The 13,930-nt window shown below is 29.8% G+C and overlaps 1 protein-coding gene across 2 annotated transcripts in view; it reads left to right on the top strand.

Moving 5' to 3' along the window:
• LOC129913909 (gamma-aminobutyric acid type B receptor subunit 1) overlaps positions 1-13,930 on the top strand; it is a 261,724-nt gene that overhangs the window by 187,310 nt on the left and 60,484 nt on the right. For both annotated transcript variants that reach the window (XM_055992884.1, XM_055992885.1), the window contains exon 5: positions 4,878-5,094. In XM_055992884.1, the coding sequence (XP_055848859.1) occupies positions 4,878-5,094 (217 nt within the window). The remainder of the gene's footprint in view (positions 1-4,877; positions 5,095-13,930) is intronic.

Consider the following 13,930-nt stretch of genomic DNA (forward strand, 5'->3'; position numbering starts at 1 on the left):
CACAGGATTCACAATATTTGTACAGAACCTTGAGTTATTTTCAAAAAGTTAATTTTTTTAAATTTGGACTCAATTTTTATACTAAGGTTGAACTTTTTGAATTTGTGCAGTTTTCAAAACCTTACTGTGAACGGGGTTTGTGCAGGATTTGGTTCTAAAAAAAAAACTAAAGTCGACAAAATTGGCTCAGAGTTCAAATTTCATAAAATTTACTTTTAAAATTCTTGTAGTGATAAAATAGAAAATTTTGACCCATGGCTTTAAAATTTTTGATGTTAGAAATTCTCCAAACTTAATTGATGTTTTCAAAATTTGGTATAAATCGCGAATAGATTTTTGACCAGGATGCGAAAATTTTGTAAAAATTTTGATTTCTTACCTGAATTTATAAATTAAGTTTAGAATTGGAAGCATTTTATAAAATTCTGACATTTTCAACACAATTTTGATCAAAATTTTGAAATACAAGTTCAAAATTTGGAATAAATGATATAAACTTATATATCAATGTATTTTCTAAAAAAAAAAAAAACAAAAATTAGGACCAAATTAATTTTGAACTTTTTTTTTTAAATCTGCAGTTACCTTATATAAAGTTAGACCTTGACTTTTTGTGCATGTTCATCATTTTTCAATAAAATAGAAGCAATTTCTTAGAAAAGTCAAATCATTTTTAGTCAGTCCCATATGTGTACAAAAAAAAAAAACAACCAAAAATATACCCTAGAGTCAAAAAAAAAAAAACAAAACAAGAAACAAAAAATCCACCCATCAGCTGCATGTCAATTGTTGTGAATTTCATTTTTCACAAATCAATTTTGTACATCCGTCTCCATTTCACAGTCTCGTGTGTAACTAGGACAGGGACAGGAAACTGTCATCAAAAAAAAAAAAAAAAAAAGTTAAAAAAAAAAATAAAAAATGTTATTACTCCGAAATTGGAAATTGGCACATCTCAGTTATTGCAATATTTTTTTTTTGGCAGACTTCAAAAACACAAAAAAAAAAAATATCCATTTATAAGTAAAGGATATAGAAGCTGCATCAGTTTTTGCAATGCAATCTGTGCGTTCAGTGTTACAGGACAAAAAAAAAAAATTTGTTTTCTATAGAGACACACGTAACGTTTCCAAATCCGTTTTGTAGATTTTATTTTTTTTTTCATCTGATGTCGTTTAATATTTTTATCCTGTCACATCAAACAACAACAAGAAACAAGAACAGTAACAATCTGTGATAAAGCTTGTCTTCTTCGAATAGTAAAAATAAATAACAAATACATATAAAACTATATAATGGACAGTTGAAGCAGCAGTGGCTTCCTATCTTCTTTTCTTTGAACATTCAAAAGAGGAAGTATAGTGGAAATAAAACGACATCAATTCCCTATGGTAGGAAATCTCCTTAAAACTGCCAAAAAAAGGACGTATATTTCATAGTGCAACAGCTCACTTTCTTCGTTATTCTTTCCTTTTTTTTCTATTTTATTTTTTATTTTCTATCTCTTTTTTTTTACGAATAAACGTCACTGTCACCCAACATTATTCCTACCTTTGATATAACAGAAAGGAAGGAAATAAAAAAAAGAAAAAAAAAATTACCGTTGACGACAGGACGACACAAATGACTTTGACATATAGAAGAGAAAAATGATGATGAAACAAACAACATATTCCTGTGAAAAGAAAAATAAAAACACACAAAACCCAAAAAAATTCCCAGATGACAATTGCAATATTTGCCCATTGACAATGATAACGACAGACAGAAAACACATATATACGAAAAATGTCAAAGGAAAATAAATTAGCTAAAGGTAAAATATTTGCAATGTTCAGCAAAAATCCATAGAGTGCATATATGAGATATTGACATTTCAACAGATGTAAATAGGAATAGAGTTTTGCCGTTTTGGTTAAGGAATCCAATATAGGAACTTGAGTTAGAACGAATTTGTGAATTATCATGAGACTGTTTTTTTTAAAAGATTGTATACAAATTTAATCAAAAAAAAAAAAAAAAAATTGTCTGGGAAACCAAATTTATGCATAGGTATCTTCATTTTGTGATAATTTATTGGAAATGGCGCCCAACGTAAGGCTCTTAAAACCAGATCATATCATTTTTTTTTAATTATTTGAAAGTAATTACAAATTAATACGGTAAACCATATTAAATAAAATATTTTTATTTTATCTTTAAAAACCAAAAAAATTATTTAAAAAATGGCGCCCAACGTGAAACTGGAAAAATATATATGTACTTTTTTTTTACTGAAAAAAAAAAAAATATATTAGTTTTTAGATATGAAGAAAAATGTTTACTTAATATTAAGAGCAAAAAAAACAAAAAAAAAATGTTTCTTAAATGGCGCCCAACGTTATTTTGTGATTAAAAGGTTCCTTACTCAAAAGTACTCAAACATTACCCCCCTTACTGTTGATCTTAATTCTGCTACATCAAATAATACCCACCGGCGGAACCTTCTGACTTACTAACGCAGCCCATGTAAACTTCCGAAGCATCTTGTGATATTCGAGGACTAAGGGGAAACCTGTAACAATTACCGGACAAAAAGTGATACTTACAAAGAAAGATAGAAACCATAGCAATGCATGATAGTCACCGGAACAACCTGTGATACTTATTAGTGTGATGATACTAACCACAGCAACGTGTGATACTTTTCAGGGGCATTTCATGATACTTACCTGTGCTATCTGCGATACTTTCCAATGAAATTCGTGATAATTACTAGGCGACCCGGTAATGCACCCGGTAAACGCACGCATTCTTAACTTGTGATTCTTGTTAAGTATGTGATAAGAAGTATCAGGCAACCTATGATTATTGCGAGGAAAAACTGTGATACTAACCGGAATAACCTGTGATAAATGCGGGGATAAACGATGATACCTACCGAGGTCACCAGTGATACTTACTATGGAAATCTGTGAAACTTACCAAGCCTAGCTGTGATAGTTATTGGAACAGCCCTTAAAATACCTTGCTAATGTGATACTTTTCGTGGTCACAAGTATGTGATTCTAAAGGCGAAACAATTCACAATTGCTTACCCGCACAACCTGTGATAGTTCCTGGGGTTACCAGTGATATTTACAAGTTCAAGCCGTGATACTAATCGAAGCAACTCGCAATAGTTACTGCGATATCCTACGATACTTACCAGGGCAATGTGTGATACTTAGCTGAATAACCAGTGTTCCTGATACTTTTTTTTTCGATACTTTAGCTGTGATACTTTTTAGGACAGCCAATGCTGTTGTGATACTTGCTGAAGCTCTCTGCGTTTGTTTAATTGTGCAACGAGTAATGCTTTTTGGGGAAGGAAACTTTTGATACATAGTGGAGTAGTATTATGATATCTTTCTTTGAAGTAAAATTTTAAATTTATTATTTTTTTTTAACCACTAAAAAAAAAATATATATATATTGGAAATGGCGCCCAACGTAAAGCTTAAAAAACTAAATTTTACCCTCTTTTATTGGTTGCTTCGCTTAAAGAGAACACAGAACATCGTAAGTTCTTAAAGGTTGAATTTTTCTCAAAGTATTCTATAGTTTTAGTAAATAAACAGCAAAATGGCACCCAACGTGAGATTTTATTTTTACCAAAAACAAAAAAAAAAACAAACAGTATTCTATTTTTAAGACTAAACGACAAAACCGAAAAAAATTTAAATCAAAAAATTTAGTTAATGCTTTTATTGACAAAATGTAAAATAACGCCCAACGTAAAACTATAAGAACTAACTTCTGATTTGCTTAAATAGAACACATACTTTCGAAAGCTCTTTAAGGTTGAATTTATCTCAAAGTATTCTAGAGTATAAGTAGGTAAACAACAAAATGGCGCCCAACCAAAATATTAAATAAACATTTTGCTCATCCTTTAAAATACCTTCTAATTAGAATCTACTGACATACAAATTACATGACAAAATGCTAAAATTGTACAAACGTAGGTATAGCCATTGTGTGCACCATTTTGTTAAAAAAAAAAAAAAAATTAGCATATTCACTGACAGAGAGATAAAAAACACTTCGACTTGAACTTCTTCTCCTGGATAATGACTACTCGTGTACCTTCTCCAACACAATATTCTAAAAGCAAAACTGCTTTTTCGTATCGACATTGAACATCTTTTTGTCCTTTTGAATTTCACCTCTCTTTCAAATCTGTCCTTCTATCGTAAAGTACAGAACCTCGAACGAAAAGCTATTGTACTATTTACTTTTACTTCAACAATAACAACAACAACTAACACAATTCACCCCTGCTCAAGCGAGAGAAGGAAAAAAAAAAAGGAACGATAAAAAGAAAAAAACTTTTGAAAGTCCTTTGATGACCTAATTTTCAATTCTCTCCCAATGTTTACTGGCCACGGGCATTGTTATCAACAGAACAAAAGAAAAACCATTTTTTTTTCTGTTGTGGCTGATGTCCTCTCTGATGTCAAAGAAAAACCAATAGCAATAGCATCGAGCTATTCTCGGCTGGGTGTACATTGGAACTTTGAAGAATATCAATGAGTATTATTACGTACATATCTAAAAAATAGGACTCGTGGACATTTTTTGGGAAGAGAAATGAAAAAAATTATTATTATACGACCAAAGCTAATTTCCTTGACAAGAAGTACGCATTTATTTGACACTAATTGGAACTTCCATCTTAAAAGCCCCAACAAATTTATTGTGTGTGAGAGTGTTTGTCGTGTGTGTGGGTATAGAATAGAAAATGTGTGTGTGAGTGTATAGAGTTGAAGGATACTTTACTTTAATTTATTGGTTATTTATTTCTACTTGAATGAATAACATGTATTTCTTTTTTTTTTTATTTTTTCTTCCTGTAGACCGTTGAAGATCTCGAAAATCGATGCATGGAGGCAGGCGTCGAAATCGTCACTAGACAATCATTTCTATCCGATCCAACAGACGCCGTTCGAAATTTAAGGCGTCAGGATGCTAGAATAATCGTAGGACTTTTTTATGTAGTTGCAGCTCGCCGTGTCCTATGCGAGATGTATAAACAGCACCTCTATGGAAAGGCGCACGTTTGGTTTTTTATTGGTAAGTGTCCAAGATTTTATATATCATTTCTAACAACAGTAATTTAAATGGTTCAAAAATATTTAGTACTGTTCTGAGTTTTTCTTAAGTGTCTTCATGTTGGGCGCCATTTTGTGAAATAAATGACGTTCAGTACAAGTTTCTTTACCATCGAAAATAGCTTAGGTATATTCTGAGAGCAAAGCTTTCCAGTTAAGTTTCTGTAAAGGATTGAAAACGCAACTTTCGCTTCTTTAAAGCGTTATAGAAGCAAATTGTTTAGGGTAAATATAAATTTTAAAGATAATATTATGAGATAAATATAACCATGTTAAAAATGGCTCCAAACGATTCGACTATTATAAAATTTAACAAATTATACTTTTGTTTCTGTAAAGCTTTATAGAAGCAAAAGTTTAACTCGTTATGTTTGTAATTACCAAGGGATATCCTTAAAATTCAAATACAAATTGAATAACGGCACCCAATGTGAAACTACGAAATAGAAAATATGCACAAAACCGCTAGTTTTGCCAAACCTAAAAACTTCGAACCCTTAACCTCTACTATCCATTTGCATAAGTGACTTACGAAAACAACCGAAAGAATTTATTTCTCAGCTGAAAATGTTTATCGAATATTTTTAAAAACAAAAAAAATCAACTTTTAAATGGCGCCCAACGTAAAACACATTTTATCGAATATTCTTAAAAATGAAAAAAAAAATCAGCTTTTAAATGGCGCTTAACGTAAAACACATACAGCCAAATCATAATCGAACTTAAAATGTTTGAAATAATGAATAATCAACTACGACAATCCACTCAAAAGTGGCGCCCAACGAAAAACCTCGAAAATTCATTTAATATTCAGTTTTTAATTTTTTTCTAATAAAGTTGAATTCCACAAATAAGTTAACAATAAAATATTCAGGTCAAAAACAGAAAATGATATAGTGGCTCCCCAACGTGAAACTCCGTGAATCGAAATATGCTGTCATAAGAATGCTTGTTTTATTTATATATACTCATCACTCATCAGCAATGATCAAAAATGTTTTTTGTACATTCGAATTTTCCAATCGAGAATATTCTTAAAATTGAGAAAAAAAATTAAACTGGCGCCCAACGTGAAATTTTCAGAAAATTACATTTTTCTTTGACTTGAAACTGTAATGTAAAAAATATATGACTACAATGATTAAAGCGAAAAATGAAAAATTTATTAAATCAAAAATTTAAATTTACTTTTAAATGAATAAAGTAAATACGTAATTATTGTAAAATCGCGTCCAACGCCAAAGCTTTCTCGTTCTATAATTATTTTTATTCAATAAATAATTCACAATATGATTATTTTAAAAAATGGAATTAATTTTAAAATCGAATGTAATTTTTAAAAATGGCGCCCAACGTGAAAATAAAAAAAAAAAAAAACTATTACATTCTTATGCGTTAAATGTGGAATATAATTTCAAAACAAATAGACAGAATTCAGATAAGTTTTGCCGTGAATCTTTCGAGTTAAAAAAAAATTGTGAAGTGGCGCCCAACGTGAACAAATTTAAGTTTTTTTTTTTTTTTTTTGTTCTAACAAATGAATCATTACCATCTACCATATAAAAAAGTTAAAAACAAAATGGCGCCCGCAATGTAAAGCCTATATCACTTTCTATCAAAAACTCATTTGATTTCGTTTAAGAAATAAAAGCAAACAAAATGAAAAAAAAAAAAAAAACTTTTCCACTTTCACTTTCAATCTCAATTAAAAACTTAAATTTGTTTCACACCACACAATATAAACCCAATTCCGAGTCTTGTTATTCTCGTATATACCTTTTAATTCTTCCTATCACAAAATATACAAAGTACAAAACAGTGTGGTTAGGACCGTATCAAGTTTCCTTGTTCCAACAATCATCGTCCCGTGAGAGAGAGAGAGACAGGAAGATATAGCGCCATTCACAAACCTTGACTTCCGCTCATAAACTATCGAATTTTCTTCACTTCCTCTTATTCTATATAGGTTCCACATGCCTTTTATAACCAACAAACAAACCACAAACTATTACGCCCTCTGTATGTGGAATATTCAGGTTCAAAACCACCACAACAATCACCTTTGTTCGGGGGATATATATTTTATATGTATCTATCTGAAGTTGAGTGAAACTTTTCTTCACCCACCCCCAATTTGGCCTCCACCTGACAGAAGTAATGTTACAAAGTGTAAGACCCTGTGTGTCTGTCCTTGTAAGGAAGAAAGAGGATATAACTGAACAAGACACGGTTACGATTTTCCAAAAGGTTATACCGTTTTATCGATAGAATGGCGGTAATGATTTACACACCGGCCCCGGTTGAGGTTACATAAATTAACCTCGAACAACAGAACCGTTAATCCTGGGCGAATATGACGACACATATAGAATAGACGAATAGAGAAACGCTCGCTGCTCTGATGTCTACCTCACGTGTGTGGTATATTAATTTTATGCCATTGAATATGAGAATGAATATACACGAGAAGGTAAATTGGATTGGATGTGTGCACGTTTGTGTCGTGAAGTCACAGAACTTATAGTTTTGCTCTCCACCGATGAGCCGGATACACATGGGCATGGAAGAAGGATCATGATTAGTAGAAAAAGGTGTGGTTAGAAGGAGTATTTTCTCTCCCGTTCCATGGTGATGGTGTTAAGTTCAAAGAAAATAGTACGATTTTGTTAATTTATGCCTTTTTTATATTGAAAACGTGCAAAACGTGACTCAAAGTGAAAGAAAAGTCTTTCTTGCTGGGCGATGGCGATGCACTGCAGCGAAAAAAAAACAAACGATAGAACAAAAAAATAGAAAAAACAAACTTCCCATTAAATTAAATCGAAACTGAATGCTTTAAATAGAGGAAATAGAAGAACGAAAAGGTGTGAACGTTTAAAACAGAAAAAAGGAAAAAATGAAAAGAACTATTCACTGATAAAAAGGTCTTCTCTGTCTTATGGGCTTGTGGAGGAAGAGATAAAAAATCAGTTCAATGGTATAAAAGCTAAAAAAGATTATTATGGTGTCACCTTAGGAGGATACGATTGAAGAAATGAGATGGTTTTGTGTTTAAAATTGTTTAAATTAAAGAAGACGGATTAAGAGTAAGAGTGTTAAGAGGATCTAAACCATAAGATGCAGTTGATGTTGGAAGATTATATGCATCCTCTTATCACATTCTTTGAGATTTTGTGAATTCATTTTAGAAAGAATTTTAATAGGTATAGAATGTTGATTATAAGCAAGAGAATGAGGTTACATGGAAAATGAAAAATCATTTTCTTCGAATTTTCAGTAATTACTAATGGATTTTGTTAAATAAAACTAATCTAGGACTTATATATCATTTTACTACGGCGGAACGTCACATGATTAACTAGATATTGCATTTATAAGTTCATTGAATCTCTTATTCTAGCAAAAGTTTAAATTTTTTGTTTTTTTGAAATTTCACGTTGGGCGCCACTTAAAAGTTGAGCAAATAATTTCTTTTTTCTAACAAAATATTAGCTTCAAGCTTAATCTTTTTGGCCCGTAAGGAGAATAATTTTACTGTTATAATTTTGATAGTGAGTTTTGATTTCATTTTTCAAAATTTGGAATTTCAATCATTTTAATTAGTTGGCATTATATTAGTATGAATTCTCATGATAGAATTCAGCTAGTTTTCAGAGTGCTTTTTTTTTTGAAATTTCACGTTGGGCGCCACTTAAAGGTTGAATAATAGACTGTTATTTTTATTCTCTAAGTATAAACTAAGAGCTTAAATTTTTTAACTCGTAGACAGCGTGAATGTTCCGATGTTGATTTTAATTTAATATCCAATGTTTTTACGGAGTTTTTGAATTTCTCGTTGGGCGCCACTTAATGAGATACCGATTGCACAGTGAGCCTGAACAAGTTTAAGGTTGACCTAAAATGACGACAAAAACTAAAGATGAGGCTTTGTTCCTGAAGGCCTCAGCAATAATAATCCGTTTTTACCAAAATCGGATTAGCTTCCTTTTTCGAGATACCCCCCGTAAACGTGTTTTTTCGAGAAAAATTCATATCAACGCAAGGCTCGAGTACGAAAACTTAGGCGCCGAGAATTTAAAACGGTTTGTAGTAGAGGTATTCAATACAATCATTTTTTGTTTTGGGAGGAAGGGTCTATGTCCCCCCCTTTAGAGGGGAGAGGCAATTTTCTAAAAAATCAAACAAAAAATTATTAAAAAACAATGGCAACACTAACAGTTATGAATGATACCTTTTTCAAAAGCTAGAATTGTATACTTAATTATAGTTTTTAAACCAAGTTATTTTAAACAGTTGTTTTCGAAATAATCGATTTCAAAGTCAACAATTGTGAAAAAGAAGTTTAAAAAAATACATTGAATACTATTTTTGTCAAGACTTTGGGTTTCATTACGGGATAAATTGATATAGTAAACTAGCTCAATAAATTCCTTATCAAATACTGAAAACCATTATGTTTCTTTGCCTTCTAGTTTTTGAGAAAATTGAAAAATAGGAAAACTACTTTCTTTATCAGGCTCACTAATGACCGTTCTGGTACCACACTGGTACTAAGAAATTTTATTTTTAAGATCCAATTTTAAATGGAAATAAAACAAAATCATGGAATCGAAGTAGATTAAGCACAGTACTTTTTACTTTTTGATTTTTGATAATGGCAAAATAGCCAAGAAAATAAAAATAAGATAAAGAAAGTAGTTTTTTTTCCTATTTTTCAATTTTCTCAAAAATTTTCTCAGTCTTGCACCTTTTTTTTTTAAATTTCACGTTGGGCGCCAATTAGAAAATAGGTTATTCTTTTAGTTTTTTTAAAGGCATACCTACTTTTTCTTCCTCAAAGTAATTTTTATATCTTGTTGGCTGTATACTTAAAAAATAAATATTTCCGTTTATAGGTTTTATTAGAATTTGAAAGCTTTGCGTTGGTCGCCATTTTGCTCTTAGCTCATATAATTTATATTAATCAATCAAAATATTTATTCTTCACTTAGGTTCTCACCCCAGCGACATTGTTTAAGGAATTTGTTAGAATTTTTTTTGATTCTCAAAATTTCACAATGGGTTATCTGAAAATTTTACTTTCAGAAGGTATTACCTAGTTTTAAGTTTTATATTTTTGACTCGTCTTGGGTAACAAGTTCATAGTTTTATTACTATTCAATACTCTAATAATAATATAATTTGAGTTTTTCTTAAGAGTTTCATGTTGGGCGCCATTTTGGTATTGATATTATATGAACAGTAAATTGGCTAACGAATTAATCTCCTTTCACTTAATTTTTACTGATGACCATGAACTGTCTCTTATATTTATTTTAAATATATTTAATGCACACGTTGTTTTGATCAAAGTTTAACGTTGGGCGCCAAATAACAAATTTTTTTTTTTTTTTTAACAGCATACAAATTTTTTATATAAGAGATGATTAGGATTTTTTATGACAATTTTAACCACTAATCTTTTCTTGGGCGCCATTTTTCGTATTGTTGTTTTTAATATGCCGAAAACAATTTTTTTTTTCCTTATAATTGTATTTGATTTGACCCGGAATTTCTCCGTTGGGCGCCATTTTAATATTATTTTCTTAAATTACCACAATAAACTGTCATAAAAAATTACTAGTTTCAAACAGTTTCCTAGAATTAGAAACTTTCAACAATATTACATAGAAAAGACAAGTATTTTTTTTTTTCTCATTTCACATCGGGCGCCAGTTTAAAATATCCTTAATATTCAATTTCACAACAATTAAACAGAATAATAATTGATTATATGAACACGTAAACATTTTGAATCATAAATCTTCAATAAATTATTCTAGGAACAATTTTTTTTAGTTCTGAGAAATAAGGTAATTAGGTATTGTCTGAAAGTTTCATCTCGAAGTAAATAATAATATCTTAAAGTATTTTTTTTTATTATTTTTGCAAAAAAGTTTTGTTTTTACTTCAGTTGCATTTATCAATGTAATAAAAATGGTTCTCAGGATCATTCATTAAAATTTGAATCAGAAAAATCAATTTATTTGTTTCAAGAAAGTTCTGAGAGTTTCACGTTGGGCGCCAATCTCTCTTTATTTTATTTTATTTTATTTTATTTTATTTTATTTTATTTTATTTTATTTTATTTTATTTTATTTTATTTTATTTTATTTTATTTTATTTTATCATGAAAACAACTATCATATAGATAAAACAATAGATAGGTAGATAGATAAATTATTTATTTGTTTTTTTTTTTTTTTTAACATCATAAGATTTAAAGAAAATTGTAAAATCTTGTGATGAAAAAAAAAAAATAAAGAATTTATCTATCTAGATAAAAGACTTTTGTTAATATTCTATAAATAAGTTCTCGTAGTTTTGAATTTTACGTAAGGCATCATTATGTGATAGTTCAGAAAATATTACTTTCAGATGGTTTATTTAAGTTCTCAGAAGACTCACTGCCAATTGAAATTGTATATATGTATTTGTATATTCATATTAAGTGGAATTTCTTCTGGTTCAAACAGTTTCTTGTGGGCGCTATTTTGATGCAGTTGCATCAGCAAAGTATTTTCATTTAATATAGGTAATGATATTTAATAAGTTTGTATTACCTTATTCTTGTTGGGCGCCATTTATTCATTTTTAGCTTTTATTATCGGAAAATCAACTTTTGATTTTTTTTTTAAAGTTCTTATTTGCAATTAAGTATTTTAGTTTTTAGAAACTTATTTCATAAACAGGTTATTTTTATGAAATTTTCAAGACCTCACGTTGGGAGCCACTCATCGATTTCTTCTTCAAAATTTAGAATCATGTTGGAATACAATATTATTTTGTATAATTCTAGCAAAAATTCTAAGAATGATTTGGATCAGTCTAATTGCTTCACGTTGGGCGCCATTTAGTCATTGCAAGCTTTTGTTCTCAGAAAATCAACGATGGATTTCATTTTAATGCTCTTTTTTTTCAATCGTTTATTTCTTAGAATTCGATTCCATAAAAAGGTTAATATGATTTTCGAGACCTCACATTGGGCGCCATTCCTCAATTTATTTTAAAATCATGTTGGAATACAAAAATTCTATTCTATAACTCCAGCAAAAAAATCTAAGAATGATTTGGTTAAATCTTTTTGGGCGCCATTAAGCCATTGAAATCTTTTTCTCTCAGAAACTCAACCATAAATTTTGTTTTAACGCTCTATTTAACCCTAATTTTTTTAGAATTTGATTTCATATGAAGTTAATTATGATTTCCGTTTGAAATCGTATCGGAATACAAAAATATTCCCTATAATTCCAACATAAAATCTAAGAATGATTTTATAAACTCTCTTTATTGCACGTTGGGCGCCATTTTGTAACTGACCATGGTCGATTCTTATTAGTTATAAAGTATCTCGTTAAAATTCCTCTACATTCATACACATAATTCACTAATCTAATTCCAAAACATATATGCTTTCATTTTGATGCAAGCAGGCAGGTATGTGGTGAAATATTAAATCCTTGAAAATGTTATTTCACTTCGATGGAATTTTAAGTATACCCCATCAATTAGTCAATTCGTGATAAATACAATTTATTTACGCTTCCTCTCATTTTAATTCATCTCAATAATCTTTCCCTCTTGCTGATGGTCTCTATACTCTACCACCACCAGCTTCTCTGTATCTGTTTTGGGTTTTGCCTTTGCTCAGTTATATTGTATAGTCATTGCATAAGCACTCAACAAAGTCCAAGGATTAAGTATTTTGCATATATCGATGATGCTGCTATTCAAATTGAATCACGGAAACAAATAATGTATAAATACATATACAACACAATATACATTATTTTTATATCCATAGAGGAAAAAAAAAGGAAGAAAAAAAACTTTGTGTGGGAGGATTTAAAGGATATCTATCAGGAATTTTTGTTGTTGTTTTCTGTTTCTAAAATGTGTGTCCTATCAAAAATGTTCTTTGTTCTCTTTTTCCTGTTTTAAAATTGCTGTTATCTTTGAGTGTTTTTTTTTTTTTTTGTAAATTTAAGATTTTTTAAATTTTTCCCACAAAAAAGACTAAAAGTGTGGGAAACTGAAAATGAAAAAATTCCTGCTGATTTTAATAATAAAATATTTATATCCACGCACATTTATGTATGTTAACCCAAATAAATAAATAAATAAATCAGAAAACAACAACACAAAAAAAAAAAACAAGACAGCAAGCTTATGCCTCGCAGGATAGAGTATATCCTGTTTACAACTCTTGTTCATTTTTACATACAAGTTGGTTAGATGTATATCCCACTTCTGATTCTATTTCACTTCTTATTCTGTTTTTTTTTTTTTTTTTTCATTTCTTGGTTCCTTGTTTCTTTACAACTCTTGTTCATTTTTACATACAAGTTGGTTAGATGTATATCCCACTTCTGATTCTATTTCACTTCTTATTCTGTTTTTTTTTTTTTTTCATTTCTTGGTTCCTTGTTTCTTTATCAAGATACAAATATTTGGTGAAAGGATCCTTCGTAAATATGCACAATATCTGTGTGAAGAAAAAAAAAAACCAAGGAAATCGCTTGAGAAAGTGAAATGGGGGCACCTAAAAGTATGCATGTGATTTTTTTTTTTTTTTGTTCTTGAATTCTCTTTTTACTTTGCCAAAAAAGCAATGGGACGTCATGTTAAATTTTTAGTAAAAGATTTTACGACTCAAAGGAATTGGAGATTAAGGAAGAAAATCATTCGAAAGAAAAAAAATTATATTATGCAGATGGATTTTGTTTTTTGTTATACGAGGATATTTTTTCAGTTGTTTA

The sequence above is a fragment of the Episyrphus balteatus genome, chromosome 3 (assembly GCF_945859705.1).
Source record: "Episyrphus balteatus chromosome 3, idEpiBalt1.1, whole genome shotgun sequence".
In the NCBI taxonomy this organism is placed as follows: Eukaryota; Metazoa; Arthropoda; class Insecta; order Diptera; family Syrphidae; genus Episyrphus; species Episyrphus balteatus.